At 44.7% G+C, this 14,455-nt stretch overlaps 1 protein-coding gene across 2 annotated transcripts in view; it reads left to right on the top strand.

Annotated features, from left to right (window-relative positions):
* FERMT1 (FERM domain containing kindlin 1) overlaps positions 1-7,732 on the top strand; it is a 37,987-nt gene extending 30,255 nt beyond the window's left edge. For both annotated transcript variants that reach the window (XM_053380723.1, XM_053380722.1), the window contains 3 exons: positions 1,790-1,914; positions 5,896-6,037; positions 7,488-7,732. In XM_053380723.1, coding sequence (XP_053236698.1) covers positions 1,790-1,914; positions 5,896-6,037; positions 7,488-7,661 — 441 coding nt within the window. In that variant the 3' untranslated portion in view covers positions 7,662-7,732. The remainder of the gene's footprint in view (positions 1-1,789; positions 1,915-5,895; positions 6,038-7,487) is intronic.
* Positions 7,733-14,455: the final 6,723 nt, after the last annotated feature.

Here is a 14,455-nt window from a genome sequence, read left to right as displayed (position 1 = left end):
GCAGAATGGGTATAAGAGAGTAGAGCAGGGCTGGGCAAAATTGCAAGCATTTCTGTGAGGCCTCAGGTTCTATTCCCTGTGCCCTGATCCAGCACAAGGCAGCCTCAGCTACCCAAATCCTGTGTACTTAACTGGCCTCAAGAAATATTACGGACAGAAAGATCCTTGAAGCATTAAGGACTCTTGAGAAACAATCCTTAATTGCTGCGTTGTTCCTAATAGAGGAAGATTAAAATGCAGATTGCCAGGGTCAGTTCAAAACTGCCCAACCCCAACCTGACTTCTCTCTATTGCTTTTAAAAATGTGCTCGGTTCCTTGTTGCATTGTGTGTTAAAGTTTCTTTTTTAAAAAAAATATTTTTATTAGTTTTTTAACATATCATTTTCAACAATTATTAAACATACTTTTATATCTTATACAAATGTTTTTTACCTCCATCAATCACATCTGAAAATTTTTCCAATCTTTTCACTTAATATACATTTCTTACTTTCACTATTACATTTAAATCTCATAACTAATGTCTCTCTTCTTCCTCTTCTTTGCAATATTTCATATATTTCTCCTTGTAAAACATCTTGTAATTTGTTGATTACAGTTGCTCTTCAAATAGTTTGTATATTTCTACCAATTTTCTGTAAATCTCTGGTCCCGCAGGTTTCGAATCCTTCCTGTCATTTTATCCAGTTCTGCGTAGTCCATTAATTTTGTTTGCCATTCTTCTTTTGTCAGTATTTCTTCTTGCTTCCATTTCTGGGCCAACAATATTCTTGTCGCTGTTGTTGCATATAAGAACAATTTAACATCCTGTCTATTAATATCCTCACTTATAAGTAAAAATGCTTCTAGGTTTTTTTAGAAATGTATATTTCAACATCTTTTTCATCTTATTATATATCATTTCCTAGAAGTTTTTTACTTTCTTACATTCCCAGCATTGTGTGTTAAGGTTTTGCTTCTAACAACCCTAGCTGGTCAGTTCCCTCACCTTTGGATTCCATTTGTTGTTGTTTAGTCGTTTAGTCGTGTCCGACTCTTCGTGACCCCATGGACCAGAGCATGCCAGGCACTCCTGTCTTCCACTTTCTCCCGCAGTTTGGTCAAACTCATGCTGGTAGCTTCGAGAACACTATCCAACCGTCTCGTCCTCTGTCGTCCACTTCTCCTTGTGCCCTCAGTCTTTCCCAACATCAGGGTCTTTTCCAGGGAGTCTTCTCTTCTCATGAGGTGGCCAAAGTATTGGAGCCTCAGCTTCACCATCTGTCCTTCCAGTGAGCACTCAGGGCTGATTTCCTTCAGAATGGAGAGGTTTGATCTTCTTGCAGTCCATGGGACTCTCAAGGGTCTCCTCCAGCATTGGATTCCATTAAGATTGCCTTATTATGTATTGCACCAGGCAGCCCTGTAGTAAACCACAGTCAACAAGTCCTCCTCTTGGGCATCAAATACCATTCATAGCTTAAGTTCCCCACCCACACCCTGGGTGATAAAGAAAACAAAAGCTACAGGAAATCAAAGCCGCCTGTAGCCGTTTAAGGCCTCTTGCCCATGTGATTAGGCATATCAGCTCTGCCCATGTGTGCAACATTTCTGGGGATCAGGAACCAAGTAAGAAGGTCCCCCTGAAATGAATGAGCTGTCCCCAGTTTGCACCCCTTTGCCTTCCTTCCTTAAGGGAGTAGCAAGGATGGCTGCTCTCTGACCACATGCACAACCATTTTCCTAATGTTCTTCTTTCACCCCCGGCATCTGTCAATCGAAACCTCTATTCCCCCCTTGTTTTCACAGCTGGCTACTCGCATTTTGGAGGCGCACCAAAATATCGCCCACATGTCTCTGGTGGAAGCCAAGCTGAGGTTTGTCCAGGCGTGGCAGTCGCTCCCTGAGTTTGGCTTATCGTACTACATTGTGAGGTAAGTGCAATGTGACCATTTAATGGCAGGTGGCTCTCTGAGCTCTTCTGCTTCCTTCGTTTTGACTCAGCGCCAAATGAGTTGGCAATTTGATCAAGCAGAGGTGACTTTTAACAGAAGCTGTGACAGTGGCAACATGATTTCTGGTGATCCAACGATGTTCTTCAAGATGCATCGATTTTTCTCCCAGGTGGAATTAGATAAAATACAGCAGTGTGGGTGAACCAGGTCATGAGCTGTGGGCCACTTTAACAATCATCTGACTGTTAGAATTCCTGGCTCCATGATTGCAGTCATGGGATATTTGTCTTTCACATGACAGTGTATGTTTTGAGTCCACGGAGTGGGAAGTGATAGAGACAGGATGTTTGTGTTACTGTGTTCCGTGAAGTGGGACTATTGTCCTTTGTACATTTTCTCTTTGCTGTCTGATGCTAGAGAGAGAGCGAGCCATGTTGCAGTGCTCCATGTGTCTTCATATGTAAATAAAGTAGATTAGCCAAAATGCTGAGTTGTTGAGGTCTGTCACGCATGAGGTGCGCAAACTCTGTGGATCCCTAAGTGTGCTGGTGTCGGTTGGCATCGGTTGCTGTAATGTTTGGGCTGAAGAAAGCTTATGAAGCTCCCAAACGATCAACCAGGAGGGAGGGAACATGCCAGTTGGGCATGTGTCTCTGCCAGGGTCCTACTCGAGTGTAGGCTGAACTCCTGACACTGACGTCACGTGACCCAACTGCAAAGGGAAGTATTAAGAGGGCAGTCCTAATATTATCCTGCTGTTTACATACATAAATGAATATGTTTTTCTAGGGTTGTTGGCCCACGTTGCTAGAGCTCTTGACTGGAATGCCTTTGGGTCTCAGCTGTAGGGTTGTGGAGAAGATGTGAACTTTACACTTTTGTATTTTTAAATGAAGCCGGTAATCCTTTGTGCACATAGATGGGAGGAAAACCGCAGGCAGCATTTAGCATTTAGTTGATCAGGCGTCGGTAAACTGGTGCTCATCTTGCAGGGTTCTGACCAACACTGGAATGACTGACAAGTCCATGTTAAAGAAAAGAAAATACAGTTAAGTTACATTGCATGGGGGTTATGTTCCTTTTTTGCACCCGGCCCTTGGCTGGCACAGGGACACGGGTGGTACTGTGGGTTAAACCACAGAGCCTAGGACTTGCTGATCAGAAAGTCGGCGGTTCGAATCTCCGCAACGGGGTGAGCTCCTGTTGCTCGGTCCCTGCTCCTGCCAACCTAGCAGTTCAAAAGCATGTCAAAGTACAAGGAGATAAATAGGTACCACTCCAGCAAGAAGGTAAACGGCGTTTCCGTGTGCTGCTCTGGTTCGCCAGAAGCAGCTTAGTCATGCTGGCCACATAACCCGGTAACTGTACGCCGGCTCCCTTGGCCAATAAAGCAAGATGAGCGCCGCAACCCCAGAGTCGGTCATGACTGGACCTAATGGTCAGGGGTCCCTTTACCCTTGGTTGGCAAGTGAGTGAAGTCGCAGGGGGAGGCCAGAGGAGGAGGAGGAGAGAGAGGAGGGGGCAGCCAGAAAGAAGGAGAAAGAAGAAAAAGCCTGGAACGGGGTGCAGCCAAGCAGCTGTTGAATTTATGCAAGTAAAAAAACTGAGCCGCTGGGAAATTGTTTAGAAGAAGAAGAAGGGTTTGGATTTGATATCCTGCTTTATCACTACCCGAAGGAGTCTCAAAGCGGCTAACATTCTCCTTTCCCTTCCTCCCCCACAACAAACACTCTGTGAGGTGAGTGAGGCTGAGAGACTTCAAAGAAGTGTGACTAGCCCAAGGTCACCCAGCAGCTGCATGTGGAGGAGCGGAGACGCAAACCCGGTCCACCAGATTATGAGAATACCGCTCTTAACCACTGCTCCACACTGGCTCTCCCACTTATTTAGGTGTCTCCCACTTGCAATTAAGAGGTTGCTGTTTCACACTGACCTGGCTGTCGCATATTTTCTCCCGCTCCATCCTCGGCGTCCCTTAGCTGACTCCCATCATAGAATTCCTGACTGGGGGTCTGGAATTATGATACGATAATCTTTATTGTCATTGTCCCATACAGAACAACGAAATTGAAAAAATTTACATCAGACATTCAAAAACCAACAAGCCTGCTAACCCAGCTATCCCAGCCTGGTTAGCCCCCTAAAAACTTTGATACCCCATAATTGAATATAATACACTCCCATAGAAACTACCTTACACTGCGTTTAAAACCAAAATCGCATTTGGATAGAAACTGCGGCTAGTCCTAGTCTTTATAACCCTGTACCTTCTTCCAGAAGTTGAAAGAGATCATTTCCGGGGTGCGCACTATCCTGCGCTATCTTTGCAGCTTTCTTATGGCACCTGGAAGCATAGATTTGATCCAAGGTGGGAAGAGTGCACCCACTTATTCTCCCTGCAGTCTTTACAACCTTGGACAGCATTGGTTTTTTCCATGACTGTGCAGCTCCCAAACCACACAGACAGACCATAAGTTAATACACTCTCAACAGTGTAATGGTAAAATGCCATCAACTGGTCCTTTGAGAGATTCTGGTGTTCAGTCCCTGGGCCAGTGCTCCAAACATAGCTGTCAACCATCCCTTATTTGGCGGGAAAGTCCCTTATCCCAGTGCTGTGTCCCACTGCTGTCCCTTATTGATGATGTCCCTTAAATTTCCCGGGTTTCAAAGGAAGTAGCTCCTCTCCCTCCCTCCCTCCCTGCCGGCCAGGGAGGAGGGAGGCTCCAACTGTGTTGCTTGGCTGCGTTGCTCACCCAATAAGGAGTCTAAGAACGGCTGGGGGGTGGAGCTTGCATGCCTTGTGCTTGGACGCGTTACCTGGGGGCTCGCTTTTGCTCAGCGCTTCCCAGCGGAGAGGTGATAGTGGTTTTCCTTGCTGCTTCTCCTTTGCCGGGTTGCTATGCTGTGGAAACCACCGCTTGAGGCTTTGTTTGGCTGCTGGCTGGGCTTTCTGCCTTTGGCTCGGAGGGGCTCAGAAGTTGAACCTACCTGTGCTCTGAAAATCCCTTATTTTGGCTGCTGATCCCTTATTTTCGAGGCTGCTGGTCCCTTATTTTCAAATCTGTAAGTTGACAGCTATGGTTCCAAAACGAGTTAGCAGGTAACTGAGGGTGAGCCCTGTTTGGGCAGAGAGCAGCACCAACATTTTTCAAATTCAGAGCGCATGAGATCAGGTAACCTGGCCAGAGGCCCAGTTCTCTTTCTGTTGTCATGTGCTCTTAACCAGAAAAAAATGCCTGTGCCATAATGAGCAGATATTACTCAACCACAAACACCCACGAAGCTAAATCTGCTTCCTTTACCACCATGTCCTTTTGGAAACTGTTGCTGGTGTGTGAGGGAGCTTCAGGTCTTTAAATACTGCGTTCTCCCTCTCTTGGGTCCTGTGTACACATCTTTTCCGGCTTTAACGTTTAACTGTCAAATACAAGTGCAGATTTCAACCACAACAGGCTGTCTCCCCTGCAAAAAAGGCTACAGTCATTACAAGGTCGTTACATTTTGCCCTGCTACTACTAAATCAGAGTTTGGGCCAAAATATTTTTTATTCACAATAAGATTTTAAAACAAAAACACCTGGAAAAGCCTTCGGAAAGTTTAATGCTTAGCGATAACTATTTTCATAACATAGTTTACCACTGCATTTCTGTGCTTGGCCAGTAGAGGGAAGTGCAATCCCATCATAAACATTGATATTCTCATTTCCTCCCTCTTTACATTAGTTACTGACTTGTAGGCTTGAGGGGAGACTAATAATAATAATAATAATAATAATAATAATAATAATAATAATAATAATAATAATACCACCGTACATAGGTCCTCTCTCCCAGTGCAAATCCTTGTACACAGTCTTCACAGAACCTCCGAAAGGGACTGTGATTTTTTCCCCCTCTGTTGCAAACTGCTTTTTGAGAGACTTGCCGAATTAATTGGCTGGGTTTTCCCCCTCCTTAGATTTAAAGGAAGCAAGAAGGATGACCTCTTGGGCATTTCTTACAACAGGCTGATAAGGATAGACACAGCCACCGGGGACCCAATTACGACATGGAGATTCTCAAATATGAAACAGTGGAACGTGAACTGGGAGATACGGCAGGTAAAGACAAAGGTTTCCTGGAACAAACTTGCCTCTCGCACTGCGATTTAACCTTTTGCACGAATAAACCTGGCAAACAGCCCTTTTGTGATGTATTTGAAATTGCAAAACAATGTACCTGCTGTACATAGAAACCCTTATATGCAAGCAAGGAGGAGGACCCTGTGGCCCTACAGCGGCTATTGGACTACAACTCCCATAATCCTTTATTGCTGGCCATGTCAGCGGGGGCAGATGGGTATTGTAGTCCAATAACATCTGGAGGGCCGCAGGTTCCCTGTCTCTGCATTAATGTGTTTCCTAATCTGCATCACGGAGGGACGCGGGTGGCGCTGTGGGTTAAACCACAGAGCCTAGGACTTGCCGATCAGAAGGTCAGCGGTTCAAATCCCCGCGACGGGGTGAGCTCCCATTGCTCGGTCCCTGCTCCTGCCAACCTAGCAGTTTGAAAGCACGTCAAAGTGCAAGTAGATAAATAGGTACCGCTCAAGCGGGAAGGTAAACGGCGTTTCCGTGCGCTGCTCTGATTTGCCAGAAGCGGCTTTGTCATGCTGGCCACATGACCCGGAAGCTGTACGCCGGCTCCCTCGGCCAATAAAGCCAGATGAGCAGCGCAACCCCAGAGTCGGTCACGGCTGGACCTAATGGTTGGGTCCCTTTACCTTTACCTTATTATGCATCACATCCCCATTCACAGTATTATACTTTATTATATTGGGTGGTTTTTCATCATATTGGGCTGTTTTATTCACTATGTTTTTTATTTAGGGACTTCATGATCTCCACCATGATATAAAATATCGCTGTGGAGTTTCTTTCTTTAACAGTCATTTGAAGGAAAACTGGGAGTGTGGGAGACATAAATGTGATGAATGCGAGGGGATAGAGCATGGCGTCAACTCAGCTGGGAGTCACAAAAGATAATCTCTGAAATACGTTCATAGTTTCAGGGCAAAGAAGCAAAAACACTTCGCAGAATGCATAATTCACTTGACAGAATTTGCTGCTGCAAGAAGCATTGATAGACACAAGCTGTCAATGGGACCGAGGCAAATTCATGAGAAAAAAGTCTATCGCAGTCTTTTAGCAGTTGCGGCTAAACAGAACCTCCAAGTGCAGGGGCAGTCTAGCCTCCTAATGCCAGTGACTGGTGGGAAAGGTTGGGCCTTTGTGCCTTCGGGCCCTGCCTATAGGCTGTGTGGCGGCATTGGATAAAAAATGCACGGTTAAATGGACCATTCGTCTGAGCCAAACAAGCTCTCCTGATGCTCTAATGTTTCAGGAACCAGTGTGCTGGAACTAGGCCTGGGTGATGTATCAATACACTATCCAGGACCGGGTTGAGGGCAGTATATTGCAGGCTTCCTCTCTGGCTATCTCCTTCCTCCCTCTATTCTTGGCGGTTTAATTGTCCTTTTTTTATATATAGCTCTTTGCATTTCCCCTTCAGGTTGCAATTGAGTTTGACCAGAACGTGTCTATTGCTTTCGCTTGCCTGAGCGCAGACTGCAAGGTGGTCCACGAATACATTGGAGGTTACATCTTCCTGTCCACCCGTTCCAAAGACCAGAACGAAACGCTGGACGAGGACCTGTTCCACAAGTTAACTGGAGGGTGGGAATGAGGAGAAGCAAGGAGCCAGTCAACAACTCCAAAATGCGAGTGCCTTCTCTAGATTCATCTTGGTTTTGAACCTGAGAAGTTTAAACGGCTAACCTTTTGAAAAAGAAACATAAGCTTACCTCAAGGGTTTATCTACATTGGATGTAAATACTTGGCGCAGGGGTGGCTAACCTGTGAATGCTGTTCAACCCCCATTTTTCCTGACCACTGGATGTGCTGGCAGGGCCGATGGGACTTGTAGTCCATATAATTGGGAGGCCCTCACGCTCCCCATCCCTGACTTGGAGCCTACTGTGCAACAACAAACCTAGAGTCTACTGTATTGCAACCAAGTACCTGCGGCAGAGGTGTGGAGCCTGCAGTCTTCCAGATGATACTGCAATCCAAGCCGCATCAGCCCCAGCCAGCATGGACCGGGATGATGGGAGTTGTAGTCCAATAGTTCTCTATGCCTGATCCCTGTAGAGCACATGGTTTTGGCTTATCCGTAATCTTTATTGGCGTGTGACGCTGGGGAGCCTGTGAAATCCAGTTAAGGCTCCAATGCAGCAAATACTTTAGAGGACAAATCCAGCTTCCTTCTGTGCCTCCTATTCCTCACCTCCGCTCACTCCTGAACCCCTTAGGCATGGCCCGTCCGTCTCAAGACACATTGGAGTGCTCCGTTGGGGGAGGAGTCAATCCTCTGGAGAATCACAGTGCCTGCTGTGGCTGCAGAGACCGGTAACTTGTAACCGCTGCCTTCTGCGTTGTTTTTGCTGTATCGGCAGCACCAAAGTGACCTCTCTGAGGTGCAGGCCTGGGCAGTGTGTATGGAGGACCTGGGCTGCCCAGATAACAAGACTCGGTCCAGTGGCCTCGCTGATGTGGTCCAAAAGAAACCAGAATGATATGTTTGGCACTAGTTTGGCTGCAGGAGTTGCCAGAAGGAGGCATACAAGATGACATTCAACTGTCTCCAGATGTGCGCTTAGCCTTTTCTTTTCCTAAAGATGTCCCACAATGCATCAGGTATGGATTTTTCCTTGGGGTTCACTCCCGAAGACTACGAACTGTCAGACGCACACAAGCATGGCATACTGTGAAAAGCATTTATTTGAATTGATTAATTCCGATGACTTTTCCTTACTGCTTAAATAAGTCAAGAAAACAAGTGCCACCAAAAGATTTAATGTTATTTTCAGGGTGTTGTTGCACCTGGACATTTTGTTGTTGTTCTAGTTCTTCTCATGGAAAGGATTTTATCAACGTCCTCCCAGTTTTTCTCGCAATTCCTCATATTTTCATAAGCCATTAGTAACTGCTTTTTGTACAGTGCTTTTTGCATTTTGTAAAGCTTTGCAACTAGTGCCTTGCTGTAGGGAAACTACAGTTTTAATTTTGTGTCATCTTCTGAAGTAATTTAACTTCCAGCTTGTTTTTAACGTTTAGTCATTTTCATATTTTATATCAAAACTGTTGGCGTGTAGTAATGAACCTACCGAAACCATAATTTTTTAAGCTGTGTAATAGAGATTTTAAAATAAATACATTCTTGCAAAACAATAGTATCCTAGTGATGGTTCTGGGACTTCCATGAAAGCCTCTTCTTCTGTACTTATTCTATTCTGCCTTCTTCTTTTTTAAAAAAAAAACTACTTTGAGATGGATTCTTGCTCTAGTGCTTTCTTCTGTTCATAGTTATTTGGATCCAATTCAGTGCCAAGGGTGCTAGGTGAAAGGTAAAGGACCCCTGGACGGCTAAGTCCAGTCAAAGGGGATATGGGGTTGCGGCGCTCATCTCGCATTTCCTGCTACATGAACTATATTCTATGGAGTTAAAGCCAAACTAATGAAAGCATAACAGATCTTTTGGTCCTCTGTAGAAATCGCCTTGATTTTAGGTGTCAGAATGTACGGCAGAGAAGAAAACAGCATGTTATTTCTCTTTGAGGTATATTTTATTTTCCTTCTTTACAATCAGTTGTATGCAGGGATCTGATTCAGTCTGGATTGAATATGTCATGCTATTTTTATGGAGTGCAAAAAAAAATAAATTCCTCAGCCTTTGCTGAATATTTCAGTTCTTATCATTCTCTGTTTGCTAAAGGAGGAGCTCATCTCTGGAGCCTGGTACCATCTCCTCTTGGGACTGCTCTGGTCTGTTTATCTTCCTGTGTCAGTAAGGAATTCAGCTTTCAGTCTTCACATTCCAACCTGGACGATTTGCAGCCAGCGTTGATTCATCCCTTTAGAGATGGAGAGGAGGAGGACATACGCTGGTTGCAGCTTTCAAGGTGCTGTTATAATATACAGAGTGCAACATGCTTCTATCCTGCTTCTGAAGCAAACACACATCTGTGTAGTCTACTTGCTGTATGTTTAGGACAGTGGTGTCCAAACTTTTTTCAAAGAGGGCCAGATTTGATGAAGTGAAGGGCTGTGAGGGCCGACCAAAGGGCCTGGCAAAGTCGTTGACCTTTTTCTTAGGGTTGAAGTTGTTGAACTTTTTTTACAATTCAAGTTGTTGAGGTTTTTTTAGGATTTTACCTCAGGAAATAAACTTGGAAACTGCCACAGGGGCTGGATTAAGCCAACCAGTGGGCTGCATTAGGCCCCTGAAACAGACTTTGGACATGCCTGGTTTAGGAGATCTGGGTTTAAATCCCTTTGAGCGAGTCAATTTCGCCCATTTTCATCCAGTAGTAAATGAGATAATGATTCCAATGCTAAAATGGATGAGGGAATGCTCATCCATCATATGCTCAGTGCTTCACAGACAGAGAACCTGGAACTGTTTTGCACTTCCCAACAGTGGTAACTAGGGCAATATGACTTCTGCAACTTGTTAAGGGGTTTCAAGAGTAGCTGTGTAGTGGGATCAAAAAATAAGACACTTCTTAAAGGCACTTTAGATGACGAAACCACCAGCTTATAGTGCAGCAGACGTTTTACAATGACTTTTAAAAATAAATGATAATGGTTTGTATCTAATGTAGCGCTTTGTGAATGTTCGGTTACTGTGAGGATTTCTGCTTGTGCAGTGAAATGTTCTCCCACTCTTTTCCCACTGTGCGCCTCCTAAATCTGTTCCCCCTAACCTATCTCTGGAGCAGATGTGAGAAGGGACCAGGACACAGGTGCATGCAGAATTCCCCCCTTTAATGTGAACATGAAGAGGAGCTCATTTGCGTCGGAAGATGCTGGTATAGTTCTAAGCCCAATCACCAGTGAATATTTGTTGTACCTTTATTGGAAATCAAAATAGATCCCTTTATTTAACTTTCAATCTAACTTTGTTATAAGATTTGTTCTCTAAATTCTGGATCAAAATTTGAAATGTCACAGGTATCAGGGTCACCCCAAACGCAGGTGATTTCTTCCGCCTTCCATCTTTCTTCTTTAATATCTTGGCAGTGTGATAGGAATTTTGAGGTCTTAGATATATGGTAATGTTCATAAGCATACCAACCAAGCACGTACATAGATCAGCACAGGAAGACCGACCTGGGTCAAAGTGGGAAACCTCCCCATTGTCTCTTTCCTCACAAATCCTGTCTTAAGGGCACATTTAAGATATGACTAGGGTGTGAGCCTGTGATATGGCCCAGGAACTAAGTATTTATCATTACAAAAGACTGGCCAGGCTACCAATCAAGTAACCTGCCAGACAGGAGATAAACAATGACAGGAGAAAAACAACATTCAAATTTCTGTTTTAAGACCGCCTTTTCTGTGATGTAGGTATGATGCTTCTGGGGGTGGTCTTGATCTACAGGGTGGCAATTTCAAAAGTCTTTATAAGGCCTTGCACTCCATTTTTCGGGGTTACGCTTCCTCTCCTGCAGGTGAGGGGAGCACCCTGTTGCAACAGTTCAAATAAAGATCAAGCTTACTAGCTGCTTTGCTTCTCAATATTCTCTGGTTGGCCTCTGTTATCTTCTCCTACCAATAGGGAACCTAACGTAAGGACTCTATATGGGCTCTTGGATACCCCATAAGGGAAAAGGGCAATTTTTGTTTACAACAGCAGTTTGTGTCATTTCCTGATGAATGAAATGATAAGCTTGAGATGGGCAGGCACACTCTCACGTGCTTTTTCTTTCATGCTGTTTTTTAACCTGTGCTTTTAACCTGTGAAATCAGGAATGTGTTTCACTTACAGAAGCGGTGCTGTTAAGATCATGAGATACGAGGCAGATGTCACTAATTCAAATCCCAGTTTAGCCATTAACGCTTTAGATAGCCCTAGGTAAACTCTGAGCTCTCACCTTCCTTCTCCGTATGCATTAGTGGGATAATAAAACCAGTCAACCTCATCAAAGCGACATCTAAGGAACTAACAGTATTTGTGCTCGCAGACACTGGAAAACTGCAAGAGCTTTATACCACAGACTACTTGCAAATAGCCATGGCAGAAAAAAATTGACTTACCCATGTAGATTAGCTAAAGACAAAACTAAAATAACTAATTTTCATGGAGTGTGGTGTGGTTTTATCTCGTATACAAATCAGGGACACGTATCAAAGGCTTTCCACAGATTGTGGGAAATAGCTTAAGTAGAAATTGCAATATTACAAAGAAATAGAACAAAATCTCCAAGTTGCCAGTGCATATTGGATACCTCGATATCTACAGAGGAAAAATATGTTAAAGGCATCATCACCTTCTGTTAGTATTTATATAGTGTAACTTTTTGATTTTTGTTGTTTGTTTTATTTTGGAAATAAAATAATACTTGTTTATTTCAAGCTGACTGGATTGTCACAAGGACCTCTGGGTAGTGCTGAATGAAGCAACTTGAGCACTTAGGGCATGTGTTTTATAAATATAAATAAATATATTTTAAATCAGACAGTTGGGCATTCTGAGGTAATCTGAGGTACGCCTCTTTTTGCCCTATTTCTGCCAGGGCTTTGTTTTTCCAGAATTGTTGCTGCGGGAGAAATTACCTTTCAGTATTCACCAGAGTTGAACAGCATTGGGCAATACCCAATGACGCTCCTTCGCTTGAAAGGGGTTTTCTAAAAGTACACGCTGGTCTGTTTGTAACAAAGGAGGCAGAACCCAAAAGGGCTCCAGACCAGACAGTCCCATTAAGAAATCTGTCTTACGTTTCTGCGAAGTCTGGTAGATCTCAAGGCTGCCTTGATGCTGAGTGACATGTGCAAAGATAAGCCCAGCATGCGTTCTCGAGGCTCTTTGAAAAGCATAGCTTTAATTGCTATGGTAGTTGAAGGGTGTGCATGGTTTTCCTTGGACAATGATGCCTGATGCTTTTCACTCACTTGCCTTAAACTGAGCTGTTGTTGTTTAGTTGTGTCCGACTCTTCATGACCCCATGGACCAGAGCACACCAGGCACTCCTGTCTTCCACTGCCTCCCGCAGTTTGGTCAAACTCATGCTGGTAGCTTCGAGAACACGGTCCAACCATCTCGTACTCTGTCGTCCCCTTCTCCTTGTGCCCTCCATCTTTCCCAACACCAGGGTCTTCTCCAGGGAGTCTTCTCTTCTCATGAGGTGGCCAAAGTATTGGAGTCTCAGCTTCACGATCTGTCCTTCCAGTGAGCACTCAGGGCTGATTTCCTTAAGAATGGATAGGTTTGATCTTCTTGCAGTCCATGGGACTCTCAAGAGTGCTCACTGGAGAGTGGGTGGAAGGTGGTTGGGTCAAGTTAGCCACATCAATTGGTATGCTATTGCAGGGTTTATGTAGTTGTTTTGTTGGGCTGTATATGTAATAAAGGGGAGCCATACCAGTGTTACAGCATCTTCTTTTGTCTGTCCCTGTGCTAGTTTCAATTTGTTGCTTAACTTTTCTAGTAGGGCCATTTCCCATACAGTTTGGTAGCAGTGTCAGTTCCCTCCGGTGTTTAGTTATGACGCTCCTCGCTGCTGAGAGTAGGTGGCTTATGAGTTCTTTGTAAGGTGAGTGTGCATTGTTGTCTTGGCAGATGTTTACTAGGGCTAGTTCTGGAGTTGCTTCTCATAACCATTTCGTTATTTGGCAGGTTTCTTGTAGGACATATGTCTGAAAGGGTTGGGTTTGGGGCCATTTATGCTCATAACAGGGGACACGGGTGGCGCTGTGGGTTAAACCACAGAGCCTAAGACTTGCCGATCAGAAGGTCAGCGGTTCGAATCCCCGCGACAGGGTGAGCTCCCGTTGCTCAGTCCCTGCCCCTGCCAACCTAGCAGTTCGAAAGCACGTCAAGGTGCAAGTAGATAAATAGGTACCACTCCGGCGGGAAGGTAAACGGTGTTTCCGTGCGCTGCTCTGGTTCTCCAGAAGCGGCTTAGTCATGCTGGCCACATGACCCGGAAGCTGTACGCCAGCTCCCTTGGCCAATAAAGCAAGATGAGCGCCACAACCCCAAAGTTGGTCACAACTGGACCTAATGGTCAGGGGTCCCTTTACCCTTTACCTTTATGCTGCTAACAATCCTCTCTACATAGAGCCTACAAAGCGATGGAGTTCCATTGTTGCCGAGCCAATGAAAAGGCTCTGTTAAGGGTGCTCACCAACCTAATCATCTTCACAGGAAGTAAGCTTTCCAACACTGATTTCAGTAAATGGACAGGTTGGCATGAGTGCAGGTGGTTATTCAAGTATCCTGGGCCCAATCTGCTCAGGGCTTTTAATGTTACAGCTTTTAATGTTGAATCTACATTTCTTCACAACTTCACATCCTAACAGCAAGATGTAGTCTAGGAGACCACTCCAGAGTAGGGCCCTTGGGATATTTCTGGGTTAGTGAAGTCTGTAACCTGAAGAGTAGGACCCTACTAGCATTAGTTACTCAGTTGCTAAGCT

The sequence above is a fragment of the Podarcis raffonei genome, chromosome 3 (assembly GCF_027172205.1).
Source record: "Podarcis raffonei isolate rPodRaf1 chromosome 3, rPodRaf1.pri, whole genome shotgun sequence".
NCBI lineage: Eukaryota > Metazoa > Chordata > Lepidosauria > Squamata > Lacertidae > Podarcis > Podarcis raffonei.
This window is presented reverse-complemented; position numbering and strand designations above follow the sequence as displayed.